Source organism: Ovis canadensis, chromosome 17 (genome assembly GCF_042477335.2).
Source record: "Ovis canadensis isolate MfBH-ARS-UI-01 breed Bighorn chromosome 17, ARS-UI_OviCan_v2, whole genome shotgun sequence".
Lineage (NCBI taxonomy): Eukaryota > Metazoa > Chordata > Mammalia > Artiodactyla > Bovidae > Ovis > Ovis canadensis.
In genome coordinates, this window is record NC_091261.1 from 76,725,078 (window position 1) to 76,738,435 (window position 13,358).

The 13,358-nt window shown below is 53.1% G+C and overlaps 1 protein-coding gene across 2 annotated transcripts in view; it reads right to left on the reverse strand.

The window, feature by feature from the left end:
- The window catches only part of TPST2 (tyrosylprotein sulfotransferase 2), a 55,949-nt gene that overhangs the window by 10,633 nt on the left and 31,958 nt on the right, over positions 1 to 13,358 (reverse strand). The window contains exons 2-5 of one of the 2 annotated variants that reach the window (XM_069557406.1): positions 12,041 to 12,255; positions 11,602 to 11,673; positions 6,334 to 7,239; positions 2,066 to 2,264 (exon numbers count right to left, since the gene is read on the reverse strand). In XM_069557406.1, the coding sequence (XP_069413507.1) occupies positions 2,066 to 2,264; positions 6,334 to 7,175 (1,041 nt within the window). In that variant the 5' untranslated portion in view covers positions 7,176 to 7,239; positions 11,602 to 11,673; positions 12,041 to 12,255. The remainder of the gene's footprint in view (positions 1 to 2,065; positions 2,265 to 6,333; positions 7,240 to 11,601; positions 11,674 to 12,040; positions 12,256 to 13,358) is intronic. The other variant, XM_069557405.1, reaches the window with a different exon arrangement.

Consider the following 13,358-nt stretch of genomic DNA (forward strand, 5'->3'; position numbering starts at 1 on the left):
GAGGGCCTCAAACGCAGTGTGAGTTTCACACTTACACAGCACCTTCCCATATGGACTCGTCACAGCTCAATGGCCGCACAAGCCTAGTGGCTGTAATGGATGGCATGGGGATAGACGGTCTCATTAGCACTGGGGTCCTTTCAGAATTGAGTGTACTGCCAGGACCCAGGACAGGAACATTCTGTGCCTTCAGCACACACACGTGCACACACACACTCATACACACAAACACACATACCCACACCCGGCTTTCAATGAGGGGATTTATCTTCACAGCCACAGCAAAACCACTGTAAAGACTAAACAAGGTGTCTGGCGCTGGTCAAGACTTATGGAACCCCAAGGAGTAATGGGCTTCCCTGGTGGCTCGGATAATAAAGAATCTGCCTGCAATGCAGGAGACCCGGGTTCCATCCCTGCGTTGGGAAGATGCCCTGGAGAAAGGCGTGGCCACCCACTCCAGTATTCTTGCCTGGAGAATTCCACAGTCAGAGGAGCCTGGTGGGCTACAGGCCATGGGGTGGCCAAGAGTCAGACACGACTGAGCTATGAACACATTCAACATGTTCAGGGAATAAACCTCTTTGTGTTTTTGTTTTTTTGCCACCTTGATTATATTTTAAAAGTACACAAGGTCACAAAACTAGAGCAAGCTTCTGGCTTTATTTTTTTCACCTAATTCTGTTCTTACATCAAAATCTGCACCACTGGATATGTAAGCCAGAACCTTGAAACAGAAAAAAAATCATATTTGAAACTGACCCGCTCAACTCTCTACTTGCATATGTGAAGGGTCAAAATATTTCTTTTCAGAAGCACAAATGTAGTCACAAAAATTCAGTTAGGAATGAGGTGAAATGAGTCAGTGAATTCTGGTTCTCGTAACACTTGTGTCATTAACTAAGTTCATAGAAAACAAGAGTTCTTCTTTGGGGAGTCAACCTCTTTGGAAGAGATCTAGAGAACTTTCTCTAATTTAAACACACAAACAGCAGAGCTCCAAAGAGCTGATCTTGACCATCACTGCTCATCAACGTCTTTTTAAACAACACCCAAGGTCAGGTTTGACTCTGGGAGTTTCTGACCCACAGTCCGGGAACTGCCAGGGGGCTCTGCCTTTTAAAGAGACTCCAGAGAAGCTGCTGCTGAGCCCCTGGCTAAGAACGCAAGAAAGGAGAGGCCAGCTTTCTCTGAGGCCCTCGTCCCATCCCAGTTACCTCTCTCTCCTGAGAAGCACTTGGGGGCTGGATTTCAAGGTCACCACCAGCTACTGCGGCTTCTTTTTAACCCCTTAATGACTTCTGTATTATGAAATAGACATATATACAGGAAAGTATCTAAAACGCCTAGGTACAGTGTAAAGGATAATAACTATGGTTAAATAGTAAACGGTAAAATGAATAGTAAATATCAAACCAAAAATAATAACACAGTGATAAACAGCAATATCCAGGTTGCTAACACCCACTCTCTTCATGCAGTCTGGGTATCTACCTTGGATGTCTGAGCATTTTCACAAGTTTACAGAATCAGCCGATGTCAGGAGAAGAAAGAAGATCAATAGATGGGCTTACACTTCAAGGACAAGGGCAGAGCTGCCAACTCGCTGTGTGAGTAAATTCTCTCTCTTCCCTGGATGGGAAACTAAGATCCTGCATGCCACGCAGCACAACCGGAAATGAATATATAAACAGAAATGAAACCTTATGGGGGCGATAAAGGGACCCATCCTTGATTTATTCACACCCCGCCTCAACAAAGACTTGAGGGGCTTTACAAACAGATGAGCTGACAGCTAGGGAAGCAGAGGGGAAAGGACAAGGCCAAGAAGAGAGAGAAGATGAAAAAAGCACACAGATGGGCCCACCAGGAGATGCTACGGAGTGTGAGAGGCAGAATACCCACTGGTTTTGAGCTTCCTGGTGGCCCAAGCAAAAATGGGAATACAAGCAGTCATACGAAGACAGACACAAGCCAGCTGCTTAGCAATCAAGGGACTGAGTGTCTTCTCGGGTAGCAGGAGCCCCTAGCCCCGGCCGCATCTCCCCGTGGGCAGTGTACTTACCCGGTGTGTGTTGTTGATGACAATGGGGTCGGGGTTGCCGTAGTTGGGGGGGTTTGCATAGGGGTCATAGCCAAGCCGGGCCAGCATGGGGGCAATCTGGGCCATGTCCCTCAACACATCCCCAGGGATGTGGCCAGTCCACTTGGAGAGAGCTTCCAGGTTCACAGGCTTGATGACCTGGTCTGTGGATCGTTCAATCCTGGGGAGAGAGGGCGAAATGGATGGGGTGTGGGCAGACCCAGGTAGCGCTGGGGCAGCAGGGAATGTGGAGGGGGGACCTGGTTCTTGGAACCCACTCGGCTCCCCTAAACTCTAAGAAAGTGGGTGAGTCATCTGGCCTCAGTACACCTGCTCTGTACAATGGGCTTAAGAGCTAGAGTGGGAAGCTGGCAGAAACACCATTTCAGTGGGGCTCAGACTCTTGATCTGTGTGACTTTTTATTTACATGACTAAGATGGACATGACCTTGACTTCTTCCTTGACCTCTATGACTTTTTAAACATGACTTTTTATTTACGTGACTAAGATGGACTAAGATTTTGTTCTTGAGAAGTAATTCTAAAGCCTTAACAGTAAGGTGAAGAGCCCCTGTAGTCACCGCTCCCGGTCCATCAGCTGCCTGCAGGGCCCGACCATGGCATTCTGGAGTGTGCCTCTTCTTTCGGTCTGCTTTCTGTGCTTTTAAAAGCAGAGTGGCTAAGGGGCCAGACTGCCTGGGTGCGGGTGCCAGCTGTGTGACCTCGGCAGAGTGACTGAGCCTCTCTGAGCCTCAGTGTCCTCACCTGTAAAATGGGAATCATTAACAGCACCTACCCTGCTGGGCTGTTCTGAGGAGTAAACAGGTTAATAATAAAAGAGCACCGGTGCATTCGGTGTTAGCGTGCACTCTCTCTCTCCCCCACACGTATATACATAGAAAATCTATGGTTTTGCTTGCAGATTTAAACACAGAAGTTATATGCTATATATAGTACCGCTCGGTAGGCTTTTTTTTCCCACTCACTCGGTACCTCCTCCTTTTTCCATCCCCGAAAGGTGGCCCTGGACGTTGTTTCCAGTTTGCCGTTAGGATGAAAATGCCGTCATCTTTCACATGCTTTCTCGGTCTCCCAGATAACAGGCTTACCACCTCATCCGATCATGATGGTCTTACTGAGTATACAGTTCAGGGGCTTCACAAGCTGGAGGGTGGGGAAGGATCGAGGACCTGTTTCTAGATGCTTCCATCCCAACCAAGAGATAACTTGGGAACGAAAAACAGTACAAAAAGATGGAGCAAAAGGAACTGGGATGGGGAGGGAGGGAGACTGGGGAGCGAAGCAATGTGGACTGATGGGGGCGGGGCACGGAGCTGGGGGCTACAGACCGGATCCAAGTCTCAACTCTAGCCAGCGCGTCGAAAGATCTCAAGCACTGTTCTAGGTATTCTCACCATATAAACATCTCTGCCACAAGCAGTCTCGCCCCACGACGATCACCCACAAAGGCTGTTTCGCCATAAAAGATAAAATCACATGCTGACGGTTACATGACGAGAGAAAATGATAATGTCTCAGTTTCTACAGGTCCTTGGGGGACCTAATCTAAGCCAGATTCTATGAGAATTTTAACCGTGTTCAAGACACATCAGGAATCAAGTAACCGTCCCTTTTTTGGGGGAGATAGGTGGAGCTTGATTCTTCTTTTGCCTCTTTTAATTGAAGTATGGTTGATTTACCACGTTGCATTAATTTCTGATGTACAGCAAAGTGATTCACTTGTATGTATATATTATATTCTTTTCATAATCTTTTACTACGGTTTATTATAGGACATTGAATATAATTCCCTGCACTATACAGGTCCCTGTTGCTTATTTTATATATAGTAGCTTGTTTCTCGGAGAAGGCAATGGCACCCCACTCCAGTACTCTTGCCTGGAAAATCCTATGGGTGGAGGAGCCTGGTGGGCTGCAGTCCGCAGGGTCGCTAAGAGTCGGACAGGACTGAGAGACTTCCCTTTCGCTTTTCACTTTCATGCACTGGAGAAGGAAATGGCAACCCACTGCAGTGTTCCTGCCTGGAGAATCCCGGGGACGGGGGAGCCTGGTGGGCTGCCGTCTATGGGGTCGCAGAGTCGGACACGACTGAAGCGACTCAGCAGCAGCAGCAGCTTGTTTCTGCTAATCCCAAACTCTTGACTTACCCCTCCGGTCTCCCCTTGGCTAATCATGCTCGTTTTCTGTCTGTGAGTCTGTCTGTTTCCCAGGTTCACCTCGGTCACGGTTTAGATTCCACATACAAGCGGCATCATTCGCTGTTTGTCTTTCTCTGTCTGACGTACTTCCCTTACTACGACCAGATGGAGGTCTAACTTGGTTGCTGCAAGTGGCATCGTTCCATTCTTTTTGTGGCCGAGTAGTATTCCACTGTATCTACGTGCCACGTCTTTCCATCCACCCATCTACTGACGGACACTTAAGCTGCCTCCACATCCCGGCTACTGTGAACATGGGCCCCCATGTCCAAAACTACGTTAAATCTGGTAACGATGGCAGGAGGGAGCAAACCACTGTATCTAATCTAGCCAAAGACCCATCGTTAACGCTCTCAAAGGCTCCTGTGAATCAGCAGCTGCCGCTTTCCTATGAGCCCCAGCTCGGTACCCTTTTGGTTTTGACAGGTGGGAGGGAGGACTGCTCAAGAGGATTTGCAGAAACTGATACGTTATCGTTTCCTAGTATAATGAAACCAAAACTGCCAATCAACCAGTTATTTCATCTTTTACAGCAAAATACTTGCTGCAGAGATGTTTACGGCAAAGAAACCCAACCCGATCAAACGTGTGCCTGGCCTCCCCCACAATCCTGGTGTCTACAGGACTTTACAGGACAATCACATAGACGGATCCCAGAACAGGGATGGGAGCCATGCTTAACATGAGTCAGTAACCGAAGTGTCCCAAAAGGGGAATATGGTGATTGTGTAGTGGAATATTATACAGCCATTCAAAGTGATGTCACTGCAGAGTGCTGGGGGCTCATGGGCAAGTGTCCCAGACACAAAGTGAAGAAAGTTTAGAGGAACCTGCCCAGCAGCACTCTGGTTTTATTCCCTGACCAAGGACCAGCAGGCCACAGATCACAATCGGGGTGGGGACGGATTACGGGTGGTTTTCCTTTCCTGTTTTATGTATGTTCCCAACTTCCTGCCGCCAGGATGTATTCCTTTGGTCATCTGATGTTGTGTCAGGATGATTTACAAAATCCCAGCTCCAGCACCAGCTGGCCAGAGTATCCAGTCCATGGGCACTTTGCTGCCAGAAGGAGAGCTGCTGAGCTCTGCTCAGGGCTCCAGAGCTCCTGGGGACAGGGCCTGGGAGGGCCCAGACATTAGAGAAACAGGAGGCGTTGTCCCAGGAAGGACCGCTCTTCCCCTGGGCTCTTAGGGATGCTCGCACCTGAGCAGGATGCAGGCATGGGAATGGCACATTCTGGCCCTGCCCTGTCCCAGGGTCTCAGGAGAGGGAAGAGGGTCCCAGTCATGGAGAGCTTGAGAGAATAGGCCCTGGAGTCCAACAGGTGTGAGTTTGAACCCTGGCACCACCTCTTGCTAGGCCGGTAACTTTCCTGAGATTCCGCTTCTTGATCTATGAAACGCGGTTAAGACCAGTTCTTATGTCCGAGTTTGCTGTGAAGATGAGGGCAATAATGATGGCTGGGGGCTTAACTCAGTGCTGGCCACACAGCAGGCGCTCAATAAGAGAGCAAAGGCAAGGCCAGTGGGGATGCCACTAAAAGCAAGGTCAGCACTAAAATGAAGATAATGGGGATTAACAGCACCTAAGAGGTACCACCCCATCCGAAGTTCACATGTGAACAAAGGTGGATGGATTCTATCCCCATGCTACTGATGAGGAAACGGAAGCACAGAGAGGTTGAATCCCCTGCTCAAGGTCACACAGCTAAAAAGGGACGGGGCTGGGACTCGAACCCAGACAGCCCGGTCCCAGAACCTATCCTCTCACCCTTTATCAGCAACAGCTGACTACACAAAGCGCATGGACGTGCTCAGGAGGGACTGCCCCCATTTGGAGGGGGCTAATAAAACTGAGGTTTCGGAGAAGTCCAGCAACTCGCTCAATGCCACAGAGCTACCGGGAGGGAGATGTGGATCGAAGCTCTGCTCTTAACCACTGGGCGTCTCAGACCTGTTACAACAGAGGAGGCTCCGAGAGGCACAGTGACCAGCCCCAGGCCACACAGCAGAAGGTGGGGGCTCCACTCACTTGGACAGGGAGACGCCGCCCGGCTTGCCGATGAGGTCCTCGTGGTGGAGGACAGCATCGCTCCAGGCGATGCCCAGGAAGTCGAGGATGACCTTGAGGGAGCGCCGGGGGTGCAGCACCAGCTGCTCGTAGTACACGGGCAGGCACTTGTCCTTGCCCACCTCCATGCACTGCGCGTACATCACCTCGATGGCCTTGTTCCACTTGGTGAGGCAGTCGCGGTAGCTGCTGAGGTCGAAGCCAGCAATGGTGACCTTGCGGGTGATCATGGAGTGGACGGAGGCGCGGCCGTCGCGCACCATGAGCAGGAACTTGGAGTTGGGGAACAGGCGCGACAGGTAGACGGACGACTTGAGCGTGAAGGGGTCCTTGTTGCAGAGGACGCGGGCCGGCTCGCCGTGCTTGGCGATCACCTCCAGGATGAAGGCCTGCATGGCGGCGTCCAGCACCTCGTCCGTCACGCCCGCCTCATCCAGCCGCAGCTTCTCCCGGCCCGACTTGGACCAGGCCTGGCGCATGGCCAGCACACGCGGGATGATGCGGGTCTCCTCGCCGCAGCGCACCTCGGGGTGCGCGTCCAGCATGGCCCGCATCAGCGTGGTGCCGCTCCGGGGCACGCCCCCGACGAAGATGAGCGGCATGGCCTTGCCGTAGCGGTACTCCACGTGGTCCGCGCCCACCATCATCAGGTCCTCCTGCTCCGGCCGCATGGTCCGCCGGGGGCCCCGCGGGCCCCCCAGCACCGCCCGGCACTCCAGCACCCGCTGCCCCAGGTGGACGGCCAGCACCAGGGCCAGGGCCAGGCCGGCTGCCAGCAGCGCCCTCCGCACCGACAGGCGCATGCTGGGCCTGGGGCGGGGGGCGCGCTTCAGGGGCAGGCGGGTGGGAGCCCCGCGGTGCTCACATCTGAGGAGACAGAGAGACACGGGGCAGGTGCAGTCAGGGAGGCCGGCGCCGTGCCGGGGCTTCCCCATCCAGACCCGGACAACAGCCTGCGAGGATGCTGACACCCACAAGAGGAAAGTTTGATGAGCCCGGCTCTGTGCCTGGCAGGCCCTCCCTCTTAACTCCCGAGATCCAACAACCCTCAGGGGAGTCACTATTATTACCCCCAGGGGCCCTGAAGGCCTGGGTTCAAATCCCTTCTCCCCACTTCCTAGCTGGAGGACCCTGCCCAGTCCCCGTAACCACTCAAGGCCTGAGTTTCCCCGTCTGATACATGGCAAGTGAGTGACAGTCGCTCCACCAGGTCCCACTCTTTGCCTCGCCATGGACTATATATAGCCTGGCAGGTTCCTCTGTCCATGGGATTCTCCCAGCAGGAACAAACGGAAAGAGGAATCGTTCTTTTAAAAATGGACTTTCTTGAAAAACATTTATGTGAAATTCTTCAAAATGTGAAAATAATAAAAGCACTAGAATATCACATTTCAGGAGCACAGTCATTAGATAAGGAAGAGGGTTTTGCTTGTTTTTACTCACAGCTGTCTTCTCAGCCCCTAGCGCAGTGCCTGGCTCCTAGTGGGTGCCCAGTAAAATATTTATGGAATGTGCCTGGGTGGGATGAGTGGGGCCTGGGGTAGAGTGAGTGTTAGGAAGTGATATCAGCAGAGACAGGAGGAAGCCAAGATAAGGAGGGGCTATTCACAGTCACCCGGCTGGGAAGTGGCCAAGCTGTGGTCTGTGATCGGGACCCAGGGCAAGGGTTAGGAGCAGGGTCTGTGTCTGCTCTGAGCGACAGCCGTCTGCCTGCGTAGGAGATGCTTTTCAGAAGCTGCAAAATATCCTGGGGCCTGGGCTTTTTCCAGAATCGCTGTCCATTCATTCAGCCTTCCCTCAATCAGTGCTTAGGAAACAATGAAAGGTGCCAGGCTGGAGGCTGGAGACAGGACAGTGGACAAGACAGCCGGGCCTGTGGCCTCAAGGAGCCTATGTCCTGGCAGTGGTTGGAGATGACTTACAAGCTCCGGCCAGACTATGACACCAGCTTCCAAGGAAATGAGCTGGACACCACAAGCAGGATCAAGAAGGGGCGGGAGGAGGGAGGTCAAGGAAGACTTCTCGGAGGAGGTAACACTCAAGCTGAGACCCGGATGAGGAGGAGCTGGCTATGTGAAGATGTGAGGGAAGGGGTGGGGGGCTCCAGGCAGAGGGAAGAGAGAGCAAAACTCCAGGATGGGGGAGGATTTAGGGTGCTCAAGAACCTAGGAGAGGAGGCTACTGGGGCCAGAGGGGAGGGAGGGGGGGAGATGGGGAAGGAGCTGGACTTACTCTCAGGGCAGCCCCTGCAGAGAGGGCCTGCAGGGGTGAGAATGGAGGCAGGGAGGTCAGCCAGGAGGGCCCTGCCCGCATTCTGGGAGACTCAGGGATGTGTAGACTGTGGGGCTGATGTGGGAACGGGGGAGGAAATGATATGGGACCTGAACTGAGCTCCTTACCCCTTGTAAATGTCACTGCGAAAGTTGTTCAGACCCAATGCCAATTCTTTAGGTTAGGCACTGGTCTTGAAAAGCAGGGGTCCACCTGGCCCGGCCCCGCCCCTCCCCCTTCTCCAGTCACTCAAACCTCACATCTACCCTCCTCCCCCCGTTCACTCTCAAGGTCCTTTGATTATGCAACCTCAGCTCCGAAGGTGCAGACTCAGATGCTGGACAGGCAGCCCTCCTCTAGCCACCCCAGCTCTTCTCTGTGTCTCCCCGACTGGGTTTCAGAGCCTTTGTTTCCTCTCTCACCTCTTTCTAGAATCAAAGTGAAGCTCGAGGCCTCTGGGCATTCGAGGAGTCAGACAGACCTGGGTTCAGATCCCAGCTCTGCCACTTCCTCTGCGGCTGAGCTCAGGCAACAGACTCCACCTCTCTGAGCCTCATCTGTAAAATGGGTCTAAGAGTGTCCACTTTGAAGGGCTGAACACTAACCAGCCTCTAAGAACTTAAGATGGTCCCAGCACATAGGGAGCATTTGAAAGAATATTAGCCATGATCACCGGTTATTCATTCACTCCAACATTTCATGAGTTCCTCTGTGTGCGGGAGTCGGGCTATGGAGCTAAGTAAGAGACACAGACTCAGCCCCCCAGCTCTACTTGGACTATGGGCCCACATCAGGTAGAGGTGATGGGTTCTACCTGTGTAGGTATGGGAGGGCTGCCTATAGGAGGCGGCCTTCCTGCCGAGTTACGAGCAGTGGACAGGTGGTGTTTTGAATAGCTGGGTGGAGCAGAGAGAGAAGGGAACAGCCAGGGCAAAGTCACAGGCAGGAGAGAACCTAGCATGATGGGAGGCAGGGTGGGGTCTGGGTAGGTGTTCAGCCGAAACCACTGAAGGCCCCGGTGTACAGCTGGACCAACCCTCCCACAAGGGCTTGGACTACCTGGGGCCCCTCAGGCCAGAGCAAGTGGAAAAGAAACATCAAAGCTGAAAAAAACACACCATCTCAGGCCAGGGCTCTAAACTGCTGAGAGGCCCTGGCATTTCCTGGCCATGTGGCTTTGGGAGAGTCACTTCCCCCATCTAAGCCACAGTTTCCTCAGCTGCAAAAAGGCGTGGGTCTGATGACCTCAAAGGCTGCCGTGAGGGTTCTAGAAGCAACTGGCAAAGTGAAAATGAGTCTCATCTGGGGGTCGCTGGCTTCACTGAGCACTGAAAAATAGCTGGGGACCCTCTTCCAAGAAACACGAGCCTACCGTCAATTGTTGGCGGTTCATGGGTACCCTGGATTCCGGGTTGGGGTAGGGAAATCTAACGCCAAAGCTACTTTCTGGGCAGAGGCAGGCTGTATAGGACACAAAGTCACTCAGAAATCCCTCCAAGGTGTCCTCAGCTTCGTTAAGTGCTCAGTGAAATTCTGTCTGTAGCCCGGAGACTAGCAATCTGCCAAAGATGATTATTTCAGTGTCAATGGCCCTGGTGGAGTGTCAATCACACTTTAGCTAGAATTACTGCAACCACTCTTTCTTCCTGACACTTGGTGGGGAGGGAGAGACTGCAGTTTAGGGAATAGAAGACGGGACGATTTAGGAAAGTGGTTTCCAGAAAAGACAGACACGGTGTGCCTGCCACTGTGAGTGTGTGTGTGTGTGCACACGCATGCATAAGTGTGCATGTGTGTTCCCTGAGCTTACGTGTGGAGTTGGAAGCGATCTGGATACTAAATACCAGGGGGGAAAGCCTGTATGAAGGGACAGACAGAATTTTAAAGCTGTTATCAACTCCCGAGTCTTGCTTAATGCTGAGCATTCATTCGGCTATAGCACTTTAAAACAAAGCCTGGAGCTGTGTATTTTTTATACTTACTGAGCACATCCTCAGCTAAAGTTTATTTCATGCATCACCTAGTGGGATCCCTTCTGCCACCTCTGGGTGGAGCATGCCTCCCGCTCAGCAAGCAGCTCAGAAAGGGGAGGCCCCTTGCCTGAGACGGGTCAGGGTCAGATTAGGGGCTGAGGCCCGCTGTTCACGGTCCTCAGAGCAGACCCAGCAAGGGGCTCATCTCTGGGCCAGTCTCTGCCACTGGGAGAAAACAGTGCAAAGCGGGCAGGTTAGACATGAGCAGGAGACAGCAAAGACCAGCAGGGCAGCTTGAGAAGCAAAGGCAGGGCGCCCGGGCAGAGAGAAAGCCGCTGGGAACCTAAGAGCGAATGGTAGCTTCCAAACCACCCAGAACCACAGACCCCATCCCCTCCAGGAGGGGCCAGCGGGCCCAGCCCAGGGCCCGAGGCCTGCCCTCTACTCCCCACCACGCAGCCAAACTCCATCAGGGGCAGTGAAGTTGGTGGCTAAGAGCCTCAGACTCGGGAGTCCTGCAACCCTGGGTTCAAATCCAGCCCCTGCCACTTGGAGCTGGACAGCTGGACGAGGGACCTCAGCCCTCTGAGCTTCGGTTTTCTCCTCTAGCAAAGGTGGGCTGATAAGAACCTTTTCTCAGGGAGCTATCATGAGATGTGGGGATGTTTTGTGTGAGGGGCTGAGAAAGCATGCCAAGAATGCTGGCGCTGGACACCGGAGAGCGGGGAGGTGTTTAGATTCTGGCCGCGCCTTGAATCGGCTCAGTGATGCCAGTTAAGTCCCTGCCTGCCCAGCAGTAAAATTTCCCTAAGCAATGAGGCCCGCCCTCTCCACGCTGCCAGGGTCCAGCTTGGTCAGGCACTGGGTTTCTGACAGAGTGACCTGGCGGAGTCTGATCAGCTGCCCGATCGTGGAGGCTGGGCCGTGGGGGTGCCGAGGGTTTTCTCAGAAGCCAGGACTCTGGGGGCCCATGGGGAGCACTCACCTTCCCTGGACACGCTCATCCCTGGGCTCTGCTGCTCGTGGCTGCTGGCCAGGACGGTCCACCAGCTGAGCCCTACGGAGGCAGAGGAGATACTGCGTTAGGAGTGTGTGCTACGGGGAGGGGCTGGGCCCCCCAGAGGGGCGGAGGAGGGGTGCTCGGCTTCACCCCACAGTGATCTGGGGCAGCAGGGAAATACCCTGGCAAATGAGCAGCAGAGCAGGGACAGGCCACCTCAGGCCAAGATGCTGAAGCTGGGGTGTAAAATCACCAATTCAGCTAGGGAATGAACTGGCCCACTTCTCAGGCAGCAAGTTGTGGGCTGAGAATCTGAGCAGCAGTGGGTCTCTGCCTATCAGGCCCTCCCTTCTTCCTGGCCCAGGGGCCTTGAACTTCAGGGAAAGTAAATATCACAAGACGCAACCACCACCACCATACCTACCTCTAGTCACCATCTGGGACTGCTGGGTACGATCGAACAGGCTGTGCACTGCCCAACTCCAAAGGGCACTGTGCAGCCAGTCTACGTTACGGCGCTCCCTGGAGGTGAACAGTGCCTTGCTCTCACCACCGAACATGAACTAAACACCTACTGTGTGAGCGCGTGTGTTCAGTTGCTCAGTTGTGTCCGACTCTTTGTGACCCTGTGGATATAGCCTGCCACAAGGTACTATGTGAGTGCCGTGTGCCATTTAATCCCCCAACGAGGAAAGGATGATGCTCCCAACTGTGTAAAGTGAGAAAATGACAGCCAGAGGCAGAGCAACTGACTCTGGGAACCAGGGTCACCATCTGAGACTCTGACGCCCAGCTCGTAACTGCATTAAACGAATGGGGCCATGAACTCAGTGGGGGTCGGGGGTGAAGCCTGGCTGACATGCAACCAAGAGAATCCTGTTTTACACCTCACTGCTATGTCATTTGGCGGGGGTGGGAGGCAGATTGTTAATCCAATTCTCACCTCCTCCCATTTTACAGATGGGAAAACTGAGGCTCAGGAGCAGCTATCACTTCACAGACTCACTTCTCTCCTCTTAGTCCCATCCCAGGAGGTGGGGGAGGAGGGAAGAGGGTTGGTGGTGGTTAAGGACGCAGCTCTGGAGTTGGATGACTCTCTGATGAGGTAGATTGTTGTTCTTCTGAGCCTCAGTTTCCCTTTTCTGTAAAATGGGCTGTTGGGAGGTTCAAACAGGGTAATAGCACATACTCAAAAATCTCAGCAATTATTAACACACTGGGAGTAGGCTGTGACTCTGTTCTTGGGGTCCTATCTCTCTTCCTATTTTCTTATTCTTTGCTTCTATGTTTTGTTTTGTTTTTTTCCCCTATCCCTGAAACACCAACCTGATTAGTGTATCTAAACCCAGAAGGAGGACGGTTCCCAGCCCCTGCCCCTCCTCCCAGCTACTGAACACACAGGCCTAGCGTTCTGAGGCATGGGCGGCTCCTGGAACAACAACAAAAGCACCATTCGGGACCAGGGCCCTTGAAGCTCTTCCGGAGACCAGATGGCTCCGGCCCAGCTGCCCTCAGGCAGCCCTTGAAATGCCAAGAGAGTTCGAGAGACCTGCCAGGAGGGCAGCTCCCATGGCCCCCTTCAGGGTTGGGGACGGGCCTCAGGGCCTTTGATCACTGAAGAGCTTCGACTCCAACAAGACGCACTAGCCACAGGTCACGATTTAAATTTGTTAAAATTAAATAAAATTTAAAATTCAGCTCCTTATTGACACTGGTCACATTTCCAGAGCCCAGAGGCCCCC